Below are 12590 nucleotides of genomic sequence, written 5' to 3'. Positions count from 1 at the left end.
AGAAGGGGGAAAGCCCTTCCGGCGCCACCGCCGTCCGCAGTCAATCCTCTAGATACGCCACCATGTCCTCACCCTCAATTTTTTCTGGAAGGCCTACTATTCGAATGTTATTTCTCCGATTGCGCCCTTCCGCATCCTCCGCCCGCCTCTCTAGAGCGTCTATTCGGGATAGGGCGTCCTTCACTTTGGCATCCAAGCTTTTCTGCGCCGGTTCCAGGAGTCCCACTGAGCTCTCCACCTCCTTCACCCTGTCCGAGAGCTTACCATGGTCTGCCCTGAGCAATCCCAAGCTCGTCGCAACTTGAGCAATGTCTTGCTGGAGGGCCGAGCGAGTCTCAGTGATCGCCATCAGGATTTTGTCGAGCTGCTGTTGAAGGTGCGGGTTCCCTGGTCCTTCCGGTGTAGGCGCTCCTCGTTATCAGGCGGCTCCACATCAGAGGCAGTCTGGGCGCCCCCTTTGGGTCCTCTTGGCTTCCCCATAGCGTTTAGGGCCCTCGGCAGGGGGTCCCAGCGGGAGCAGGGGATGGACAAGCCGGGCGTTTCCCGCTCGTGTGGCGCGGCTGCGGGAAATGGCGTCGCTAGTCGGTCCTCCACTCCTCAGCCACGAGCAGGCGTCCAAGGAGATCAGGCCTTTGGTCAATGGCCGAGAGGGGCGTCCGTCGTCAGGTTGGTCCGGGCCCCCAGGCCAGAGTACAATGGCGGGCTCCGTCGGTGCCACGCGGCGTGGGCGGTCCGGGTGTCCCCTCCGCTTTCAGCGCGCAGGTCAGGTGGAAGCCTTCAGCCCAGTCTCGGGGGCAGGGGGGGCCAAAACAGGCGTGGAGAAATCACGGGGGGTGGTGGGTCCCCGAGGAGCCCCCGCTCTCTTCACCAGCAGCCGGCGCCGCCGGTCATCCGGCGCCCAGCCCAAGCACCGTGGTGCTGCTCACGCTGCTCCTCCAGCTCTCGGAGGGAGATGGGGGGCTGTTCCCAAGCTCCCCCCAGCGTCGTGGGTTCAGGTCCGCTCACCAGCCAAGCCAGGAGTTAGGGCGGCGGGCGGCCGCAGCGAACTCGGCTGCGCGGCGAGGATCGTCGTGCCTCTTCTCCTCACTCTCACACGGCCCCACAGCAGGGAGCGGCGGCGATCACCCGGGGCCCCTCACGGCCAGCTGTCGGGCGTCTCCAGGGCCTAAGGGGTCGGTCGCTAGTGTTGTCTCCCCAGTGGGGGGAGGGAGCAACAGCCACGCCAGGGGCGCTGGGGGCGCCGGCCGCACCAGGGTCTCCGGCCGTCCTTAGGGTCTGCAAAGCGAAGCGGGCGCCATCTTGGCTTCCGCTCCGCAGTCGCTGCAGTTCCCCGGCACTCGTCCACAGGTCCCGTCACGGACCCCCAGCGTCTGCAAACAGTGCAGGGCCCACAGCGGTCACCGTTGCGGGGTTCGGGCGCCCTGGGTGCCCTAGAAACAGGATAAAAGGCGGCTCGATCGCGGAGCCGAGCTTCTAGGCGACCTCCGCCATCGGCGCTCAAGCCACGCCCCCCCACTAAGAAAGAGATTATGACCATAAAACATCGATTTAAAACACAAGACTCTCCTGAAGATTGGGTGAATGGGGCAGAAATGAAAGCCAACAAGCAGTAAATCGATTAAACAAGTCCTAGTAAGTAACACGATGAAGGACACAGAAGCACAAACACAAACAACATGGCTAAGTAGGAAGCAAGGATTTTTAAAGTGTTCCAAGTGTAAAGCATGTCTTTACGGAAAGAATACAGAAACATTACGTCTCAGGCCAGTCAAGCAAAGCAAAAGAGATAAAAGGGAGATTCACATGCAAAACTAACTTTGCAGTTTATGTACTGCAATGCCCATGTCGACTTCAGTACGTGGGAAGTACTATTTTGGAAGTACATAAAGTCATAAAGGTATCCTGCAACATTTGTGTGCTATTAAGCATGGGGATAGAACTTATCCAGTGGCCCGCCACTTTGAAACATGCCAAAATAAGGTTGCAAAAGGTCTGACATATTTTGTCATAGACGCAGTAGCACCAAGCCTCAGGGGAGGTAATAGAGAAAAGAGGTTGAGGCAGATGGATTCGAAATATATTATAGAGCTCGATACGAAGAGCCCAGGAGGCCTCAATATTGGGGAGGATCTGCGCACTCATTTGTAACTTGTAATTAATAGTACTGTATTGAAAATTCTCCTGTTTCCTTAGAAAGCTTGATTATAACAATGTTAGTATCACAAAGCACAAACTAGAGCACTGTTCTTATGCCTGGAGACTTCAATAATCATTAAAATACGAGCAGAACGCAGGTACAATGCCCACTGGGGGTTATTTACACAATAGCGCTGAGGGATCTAAATGCCCATTGGGGCTTAATCACATAATTGCACAGAGGAATCTAGCACTACGCAAAGATATCAAAATTCCGTAAAGATAAAATGTATGTTAATTCTGCACTAGGCTGTGCATTACAAACATATGTACATTAATCTAAAAACAGTAGCACTAAAGTTGAGTGCTTAGTTTATTTGCTAAAAATATTGAGTGTTATGTAATGCACCGAAATAACTGAAAAATTTCATACTGATGAATTATATGAATAATGAGGTGCAAGTCTGTGGAGTGTAACAAACTGTTAGTGCAGCACATTTTGCAAGAATGAAAGGAATTGATTTCTACAATTATACTTCAAGACAATCAAACGCATGTATTTAATGGTAACAGATACATAAAAGTACCAGTCTATTTTCACTATCATTTAACACAGAGTGTTGCACGTGGTAATAGAAACAGTCAAAAGACTGCTGGTAATACCGCCTCGTCATTGGTGAGCAAGGCTGTGTTCAGCCTAAATGCATTCAATGGTGGCCAGACAATAAAATATACAAGTACCCACATGTGGCGTTGTCATCCTTGTTTCAAGGGAGAGCTGCAATATTGCTACGGACCAGCTCCCGTGAGGTCCGCTGAGGCGACGCGCCCTTCGATTAGGAGAAACAGTGGCAGTTCACGAGAGAATAAGAAGGATACATATATATATATATATATAATATATATATATATTGCAGCTCCTCCGCAATGGCAGAGGAGCGTTACCCCACTAGTTCAGAGCCTTCAGCTGAAAATAAAGCAATATTTTATTATAGTTTTATTATCAGCTGCTGGCTGAGCCATCGTGTATACGGAGTGGAGAGGCCTGGCCATGGGAGGGTGGAGGAGGAGTGGTAGGTGCACTTTTAAGTACGCATGTCAGTTTGGCTGGCCATCCTAGGCAAGCCAATCTGACATGTGCACTTAGGTTTCTCGAACCCAGCTGTATTGCACAGCCGGGTTGGAAAAACAGCACAGACTCCCTGTGCCTGAGAAAACGTAATTCCAGCCCACTCAGGCCAATCCCCACCCTGCTCTCATGCTTGAGAGAAGCACAGGATTAGATAGGGAGTCTGTGATGCTGTCCCAGTAACTGCTGGGACCACAGCCTGGAAGCAGAGGAGCGCAAGGCATACGGCAGCACCAGGTAAGTCTTTTATTTTTTTCAATTAATAAATCCCCCTACCGTGCACTCCCTCCACATGCTCCCCCGCACCCCTGCAACTCCTCCACATGCCTCACCACTCTTTATTTGTGTCAGCCCCCACTGCCCACCTTCCCTTCTTACAAACAAAATACTGACAACTTGAACCACACTTCATGTGATTTTGCATTCATTGCAAGTTTATTTTTGATGGCCACTGTGATTTTTTAAAAATAATTTGTCGGAGATCTGTTACTTTCTTGTGATATAGTGCCTGAATGTTTTGTATGTATATGAGGTTTATGTTGCAGATGACATTCCAAATGTTGCATAGTCATGGTTGTATTCATTTCATTTCCTTTCGATTAAATGAGAATATGTGTTACAGAGACAAAATTCAGAAAGCAGCTTTTAGAGCAAAGAAGTATTCTTAGTCAGTTAAAGATGAAAGGCACATGGATTGGGAACTTAAGATTCCATTAGATGTACATAAATGTGTAACACCTATTCAGCTTGAGCACCACCTGGCCTCTGGCCGAAAGATTCCGCTTTATTTAAGGGCAACGCGGTCATGGCTGAGAATAGGTATGGCTAAGAATTACCTAGTTGGATACGAATGGTTCTGAATCTTCACCATCTAGATTTCTAGTAGTCCCAGCAGCCTTATTTGGTTTTGACATATCACATTCTCTACCACCTATTTTGTAAGCCAGGGCTATGTTTTCTTTGCTCAAATCCTTTATTTTCTTGTACACCTTCTCAAATGTTAGTTTTCTGTTAGAATTGTCTTATTTCAAAGCTGGCATGCCAGTTCTTTTTTTTTACATTACATAGGTAGATGTTCAAAGTAAGGAAGGGCTGGCAAGTAATTTGATTATTATCTTGTGCCGTCATATCTCTAACTTGTCAGGCCGAACATTAAACTCACTTAATTCACATGACCTCAAGCTCCTGGTAGCTAAGGCACAGAACAACTGCTCAATTTAGGGCAATATGTGAGTATTTATGTAGTAAAAAACAGTAACAAAATCAAAACACCAAACAATAAAAATCTCAAACAAAATTTGAAAAATAGAGTACAATTTAATAAACAAATTGACATAAAAGTACAATAAGGGGAACTGGATATGTGAATTTGTAAAGTTTTAAGTAAATAAGTGTCAAAAAGCACTAAGTGCCAATGATAAGTTATATTATGTTACAGAATTTTTTAAGCACAACTGTTACCCAGAATTGTCCTGGCACTAGTTAACTAGTCATTAAGCAAAAGCAGCAGAATGCAAAGTTACTTATCACAAAGCCAAGATAAGAACCTGGATAAGAATTCAGGCCAACCGTGATGGAGCACGGGTCGGATACCCCAGGCAGGTTTGTCCTGGTTAAAGATTTTACCTTCTGACTTACTCTTTTCATGGAGCTCAAAATTCTCCAGTAGGGATTGCCTAAAGCTGTATTCTCTTAACTTGGACACCTTTGCTGAAACTGATGGCAAATAGTTTTCAATTTTTCATGGTTTCCGAAGCAGCTTTTCTGGGACACTTCCAAGGCTCCCAAGACCTCAGAGACAACATTTAGGGACCAAGACTCTCTCCAGCAGTGGCCATTAGCTAGGTCAAGTCCAGGTCCAGTTGGTACTGATCAACTGGTTACTTCAGGAAAAAAGCTTTTTACAGCTTGTTTTGTACCTGTAGCAATGTAGGAGGTCAGACAACCAAACCTTGGAGTCCATTTTTTTGTCCTGGGAATAAAAGGGAGATGGTCAAGTTTTTCATGGGTGCTCTCAGGACATGGAAAGCAGTTCCAGTCATCTTCTGAACTTCCACAAGTCCGGAAAATGGTCTGCGGAGGGTTTGTTAGAGTTCCAAATTTATGGTTGGCAATATCTAGTTCATGAGGTGACTCCTCCCTAAACAATGGGGCAAAGGTCTCAGGGCAATCCTACTCATTTTGTCAGTAGTTTTTGTCCGGCCTGCCATCCCACACGGCCCCTCACACATAAATTTCAGGATGGGAAAACCCTGCCTCCTTGTGCAGATCTCTTGTGCTCACCTAGAGGTGTGGTCGGGGAAAGGAGCAGTCCCTTCCACTGTGTCCACTACAAACCAGTGCTGGGGGAAGCTTCCCTCTCACTGGGTTGGGAGCCGGCCTGGCTAAGGATGGCTTCGGGACAAAGGCTTTCCCTTCTCATGGTCTCTCCTTACACTTAACTATGAATGGACAGACCTCACATCTGTAATTTTCAAGTTAATAAAATTCCTAGATATACAACAACTGAAATTCCTGGACTGATAGGGATCATATGCCCCAAACACAGTCCATCCTATCTCCATGCCTAAACTATTGTTCTGCTATGGGAGTAGTTGTCATGCTTAATTAAGGTCAAACACTTGCTGGGTGGCTGCGGGCAGGCTTAGGAGTGTCAGGCATGGAAAAGGCAACTTTCTAAAAGTTGCTTTTCCAGAATATTTATTTTAAAAATCTAACATTACCAATGAATTGAAAGTTTAATAAATATTTAGAATGGTGCTTGAATTACTATTACATCTGTTTCCTGACAAAAGTTACAGATTAAAGTTTATAACCTTTAGTTTTGGATTTTCTAGGATGCAGGTATCACCTTGCCAGCAACAATTGCTTTTGGGATCACATGCCAACTTTATTCCCACACATGTTCCACTTCTAAATTCTTGCACCCTACTTTGTGGTTGACAAGGTCAACATATGGGTGTATTATTAATATTTAAAAGCTGGTATTCCTGCCTGTCAAAAAGGTAATTTCGACAGATTTGACAGCAGGTTTTAGGCTGCTGCGTTCAGGCTACACATGTTAGGCCTGGAGCCATATTTTTGGGGACATCATGTGGTTTAGAACCATAGGTGGGTCAGTCCACAGGTGGCATTTACCTTCCAGGCGCTGGGTGTATTTACTACCCTATATACTAGGGACTTGTGGGCAAGTTAAATATGTCAATCAGAGGTAAGCCAATTTAACCATATTTAAAGGGTAAAACATGCACTTTTACTCCTAGCTGGGGTAAAGCTTACTGAGTTCAAACGCCAGCAAAAATAGGCACCATAAATAGGTGAAAACTCTGGGTTGGCTATGCAGAAAAGACAGATTTGCTATAGTACGGCACTGAAGTGCCTTCCTAGAGAGCAGAGTATAATTGGAATGTATAACTGCAAAACAATGGTAACATATATTTTCTATGTACAGCATTAGTTCTTAACCAGACAAGTGCTACGACGTTATCTTACCCTTAAAGTGGTTTACAGGAAAATATACGGGGAAATGGTGGTGGATGGGAGGGAAACCCTACGGTTATTGAAAATTGCAGTACATTTTGAGCATCTACCATCACATTAACTTAATACTACAAATTATATTCTCAGACATTTTTAAATTCTGAAAATAATAAATATGGATAAAATCGAACTTTATTGAAATAAATTACCTAAAGATAATGAAAACTGCTTTGCATTAGACCTGAAATACAAATAGTTTTTGAAGAGATTGTAATTCAACATATATTTCTCAATGTGTAATCACCCCACATGATGTGTTTAGAAGCCGCCATAAGACCGTATATTGTACATATAAATTTAGGTAAATCAGTGTTATAATTTGTGTAGAATCAAAAGATTTGGATGACGTCAGACCTAAAAACACTATTTTGTTAAAATGTGCTTCTGATGACTTCTGAATGCTTTTAGCACAGAGGTCTTCAAACTTTTTGATGCCAAGACCCCTTGTCAAATTTTTTAGGCATAAGGTCACCCTCCTGACAAAAATGTCCAGAACCTGCTACTCCTCTTCATCGACAACCATAAACGCCCCCAATTCCCACAACAAATCATTTTTACGGTGGAGAAATAATATTAAACAGTGTTTAGCCAACCAAAGGTCAGTGAACATGGGGGCGTGGTCAGAGGTATATATAAAAACAAAGGGCCTAATTTGTGTGGACTTGGCGTAGGGCAGCACCGCAAGTCTTCTGTCCACACACAAAAATTAGCAACTCAATAGACCCTTGGAGGCTTTAGTAATATGTACGTTCAGGTAAAGATGCCCTCAGGGGATTCTTTTCAGGTTCAAAACTGTCTATAATTTCAAAAAATACATTGAGATAAACCCTAAATAGTGGTTTATTTACAACCAATGTCTAAATCAATTCATGAATTGTATAGCAAATCTAATGCAAGAAAGAAACAAAATTCCACAGAAATACACATTTTGGCACAGGTGTTTATTAAGCAGATTCAAATTTATATAAAAAGGTATAGTAAAAAAGGGTAGAGATTACAAGTCACACAAGAGCAAAAGTGACTGAGATGGACATTCATTCATATATACCCCTCAACATTACATACTTTTGCCCTGGCCCATTTCATAAGTTCTTTTACATCTCTTGTATGAGTCCTAACAGATTACTGACATCGGAAATGGTCAAAAATGTCAATGTGTCAGTCTTTGGTATGAAGACATCTATAAGACCATCCTCAGGACATGACTTCAAGTGTGTTTTGATAACCCCTTTATTTGAGCTAATGTCATAGGGATTATTAACAATAACGTTGGTATTCTTTTCTTCTAGATTTTCAGAACACCATTGTATCTAGTGCACTGTTGCTTACAGTTTTGGAACACATAACTGAGTTCAGTATTATCCAGTAAGTCCATATGGATAGTCTTCTTTTTCAATTAGCTGGTGAAGGACTTACTGCTTCTCTTTCTTGTACATAAAGGTTGGGACTATCCCTCAATTCCACTGTGATCATTGTTTTCTTTTTCTCACATTCCGGGTGTATCACTTTCTTTTCTTGCGATCTTCTCGTGATCTACGATTTATGGGATTATTCTGTTCATATAGGGTTCATCCCTTGAGGATGCAAGTCTTCTAGTGGCGCTGCCTTACCCCAATGTGAAAGAGCAGGAATGCACCATATTTATGAAATACAGTGCACTCCTGTCCTTTCCGCTTGTGTTGGCGCACAGATTGCTGCCTAGCACCAACTTAGGCAGGATTGTTTTTGTGCAGAAAGGGGCACCTTCCTTCACAAAAACAATCCCAATAGGCTTTTTCCTCTTTCTATGTGAGATGCAGAATGCAGCACACATGAAAAGAGAAAAGACCGGTGAGAAATGAAAGCGTTTCTCCTCCGCTGGGGAGGCATACATTTTTGGCAGTGCCCAGGTTTGCGTGATTTTGTAAATATGGGGCAGCATCAAAATCCATGGGTGTTGCATGGAACCCTCACGCAATGCCTATGGAGCACCCCCTTGATGCAGAGTAAGGCAACACAGTGACTGGCTCTGCTTTGTCTTACTCCATATCTATAAGGCCATGCAAAGCCATGTACAGTGACACCGCCTAATTGAGACACTTGCGCCGACGGAGGGTCAATAAAAGTGATGCTCTGATGGCGCAAGCCTCTCATAAATAAGTTCCAAAATGTTCTGTATGTTTTTTATGTCTTTCACCTTCAAGTCCCTACATTTCAAATACTGGGCAACGTAAATGAAAAAGAAATCAAAAAGTTGTTACTCAGTGGGAAATGCACTGTAGTACATTATGAAACCTCTATTAGTTAATGCACTGTAAAGGTTTCTGTGTAACCAGGGAGTCCCAAAATTAAATTTTGGTTGGTGCAGTGGAGAATAGTGACTTGTGTATTTTTAGTGCTATGAGGTCACAATCTCTGACATAAAAGCACTGTGAATATGTAAGTCATTATTTTTACTTGCATTGCATTACACACAGTGGGCCTGATGTACGACCATTGGATTTTGCGACTCGCAAATTGCGAAAAATTGAGTCGCGATTTGCCAAATCCAATGTACAATAGAGTCTCAGACACTGTTTGCGATTCCCAATGGAGTCACAAGTTGCATGCCTCATGAAAATTAATGAGGCTGTCGCAATATGCGACCCCATTGGGAATGGCTGGCACTCCCAGGAATGGTGGCCTGCTGAGGTCAGCAGACCACCATGTCTGAGACTGCCATGTCAATAAAGCAGTTTTTTTTTAATGCAACCCGTTTTCCTTGAAAGGAAAATGGGATGCATTTCAAAAGTAAAAATGAAACATTTCAGTTTAATATTTTAAGGGCAGGCAGTGGTCCCTGCGAGTGCTTTACCACCCTTCTGAGAACGTTGCTAAACTGCGAGTATTTTGCGACTGCAAAACATTCATACATAGGTTATGGACTCGCTATTAGGAAGAGACGCCCTTGGCACGCCCCTTCCCAATAGTGAGTCGCTAACTTTATTTTGTGAGTCGCTCATTGATTAGCGACCCACAAAATAGGGTTAGTACATTGGGCTGACCTTTTTTGCGGTCGCAAAGTGTCCGAACTCCCCTATGCGAACGCAAAAGATAGTCATACATCCGGCCCAGTATAAGATAGACTGATACAAAATGTGTAAATAGCTTTATGATAAAATGGTGCTCCCAAAATGTAGATTTTAGTAATACCAGGGATTATGTAAAGCAATTCCTTTTTACATAACTGTCCCATCAACACCTCCTTAGAGGTACTAAGGACTGTATAAATACAGTTAGGATTAAAAGCAAGCACTTCACAGCCCAGTTGTTAATTCTTTGCAGTACCACTGGAACAAAAAAAATCTTGGTCATCACAAAGGTTGGAGTGATTCACGGGGTCCCATGCACCCTTTTCACTTTGCAGATTAACGAATAGGGCGCATTTGCATTCCTTTCAGGCGACCAGGCACCCTGGCACGAAAAGCTTTACACAGCACAGGATACTCAGATGAAGCATTTTAAGGAGCAAAATGAGCCGTCCCAGGAGGACTGTCTTTTTTTAAAACGGGACTCCACAGCCCCCCTGGGGGTCGTGCCTCACAGGTTGAAGACCTCTGTTTTAGCCTATATATAACCTGTAAACATAACCAACTATGAAAATCAGACCAAGTTTCGATGGTAAAGTAGGTTGTTAAGCAATTCAAAAATATTCTAACAATTGAAATCCTGTGTATTATTAGAATACAGTGACCTTACCTTGCATTCATAGAGAACACAGGCTCCTGTGCTGGAATATACAGCTTCTCTCTCTCCATTAATGTACGTTTTGCTTCTGAATGTACATACAGCTGTCAAGAAATGTAAACACAGAGTATCACAAGTAGCAAGTGACCACATTAAAATAATTTTACGTTATCAAGTTCACAAGAGATTTAAACGCAATTAAAGAAACTGATATGTTATCAGAAGGGTTTTACTTGTTCAAATGTAATTCTACCATCTTGAAACATTGGGATGTTCATTATGGATATAGTGAGAAGCAGAAGAGCTATCAAAGTTATGAGAAACAACAGAAATTAGTGTTTTCGCTGCAGAAAGATACTTCTGTGACATGAACGATAAACAAATACAAGTAATAGTGGGTCTAGACATTGGAGAAAGTCAACACTTTTGGGAATATCATTGAACTTTGATCAAATAGATGAAGATGACATGATCAATGTTTAAGATGATGTTAGTAGTGAGATTACAAAGTTGATGCAAAAGCTACACTTTCAGTGAGCATCACCTAAAAGAACTGATAAACTCATTCTGTAGGGATCTAAATGTGGACAAGTAGAATAGTGCACTATTGTGGTCACTGCTCCTGTTATCAGTTTTGAACAGTGAGTCACCGGGAACAATTAAGTAATAGGTTGGGGAGCCAGTAGTGTCGTGGGAAGTACCATTTCTAATTAGGAGAAACTGTCTGAATTACTGTATCTAGTCTTACAAGAATGATCTCTGCACACAGTGTTATCTGGTCAAACTTCTTGAAAAGTAGCACTGGTGGTTTCTCAGGGTCTGGTATGGTTGCATTCATGTAAAGACTATGTTTAAAAATGTTAAAGATAACTTAAAAACAAGGTAACCTAAATAGAGTAGTGATTAAAACGTTTCAGCAGCGTACTTCTATACCCCTGAGGAATACATTTCATTGTCATGGCAATCTGCAGCTACATCCTCCTCCACCACTGCTACCTGGAAGACAGGCAACATTTCCTACACATCAACAACAGACATGGCAAATAGAAAGCACTGGAAAATTAATTGGACTACACAAATGGTCTAGTGCTTCCTCACACTCAATGCGTTCCCATGAAAAAACATTTACTTAAATATAAATCATAGTCTTTCCCCTTCAGCCCACCTCTAGTTCCAGATAGGTCCTCATCCTTAACTTACTTGTTAAACCTCGTGCATTAATATAAAAAAAGAAGTCAAAGTGTTTCGCCTATTTATCACTCCTGATATCTGAACATTTGTGTAACCAAGGAAGCAAAATAGTAACAGGATGTATTGCCGTAATTTCTCAACTGACCTCAACTATGCCTCTTCTATGTAGCGTATTAAATATGCTGGGATGTGGCACCAGGGATGGTGACAATGTGTGGACAGTGTAGTGCTTCCTTTTTAACGCCGGAGTAATATTTAGGACTTTCTAACTTACCCACAAATGCATCAACTAGTAACATCCTAAATGTTTGTCTTTCAATACAGCACGATATGTGCCTGTATGCTATCCAAAAGCGACTTTACACCATAAAACTTTCTGCTTCTGCCAGCGTGTGTTGGAATCGGTTTCTCAAAGTATGATCCCCAGCTTAAAGTGACACTATCCTCAAATTAAACGACTGAGAAAAACTACCTAATTCTTAATGAAATCGTTTCTAGCAATCATGCCCTTACTTCCTCGTTACTGATGCACCAAGGATGTAGTGGGATCAGGAAGATGCATCATACACATCTCCAAATTAATCAATCATAATTAATGTTATAGAGCAGAAGGTGCAATCAGAATGCCAGGAGACATTTTACTTATAGGTATGATAATCGTTTTGCACTTTCGGAATGCTAATCTTGGAATGGGCTAAAATTATGAATCTGAAGGCATATTAGATGGAAGGTAAATCAACCAAAGTAACTGTAGGGGCAATGATCATTCTTAACAGTAACCACAATAGTTAAGAAGGACACTCTTTCTTGGAATGAATGCAGTGGCAGTGGCTTGTATGTCGACTTACATCCAAAGAAGTCACTAGTCGTTGAGGTAATCCAGAGGGAC

The 12590-nt window shown here is 43.0% G+C and overlaps 1 protein-coding gene across 5 annotated transcripts in view; it reads right to left on the bottom strand.

The window, feature by feature from the left end:
• Window positions 1-12590, bottom strand: part of NELL2 (neural EGFL like 2) — a 1115698-nt gene that overhangs the window by 608939 nt on the left and 494169 nt on the right. For all 5 annotated transcript variants that reach the window (XM_078674276.1, XM_078674273.1, XM_078674277.1 and 2 more), the window contains one exon: window positions 10523-10614. In XM_078674276.1, coding sequence (XP_078530402.1) covers window positions 10523-10614 — 92 coding nt within the window. The remainder of the gene's footprint in view (window positions 1-10522; window positions 10615-12590) is intronic.

This window comes from Lissotriton helveticus, chromosome 1_1, assembly GCF_964261635.1.
Source record: "Lissotriton helveticus chromosome 1_1, aLisHel1.1, whole genome shotgun sequence".
In the NCBI taxonomy this organism is placed as follows: domain Eukaryota; kingdom Metazoa; phylum Chordata; class Amphibia; order Caudata; family Salamandridae; genus Lissotriton; species Lissotriton helveticus.
Note: the sequence above shows the minus strand (reverse complement) of the source record. Positions and strands in the feature narration are given on the sequence as shown.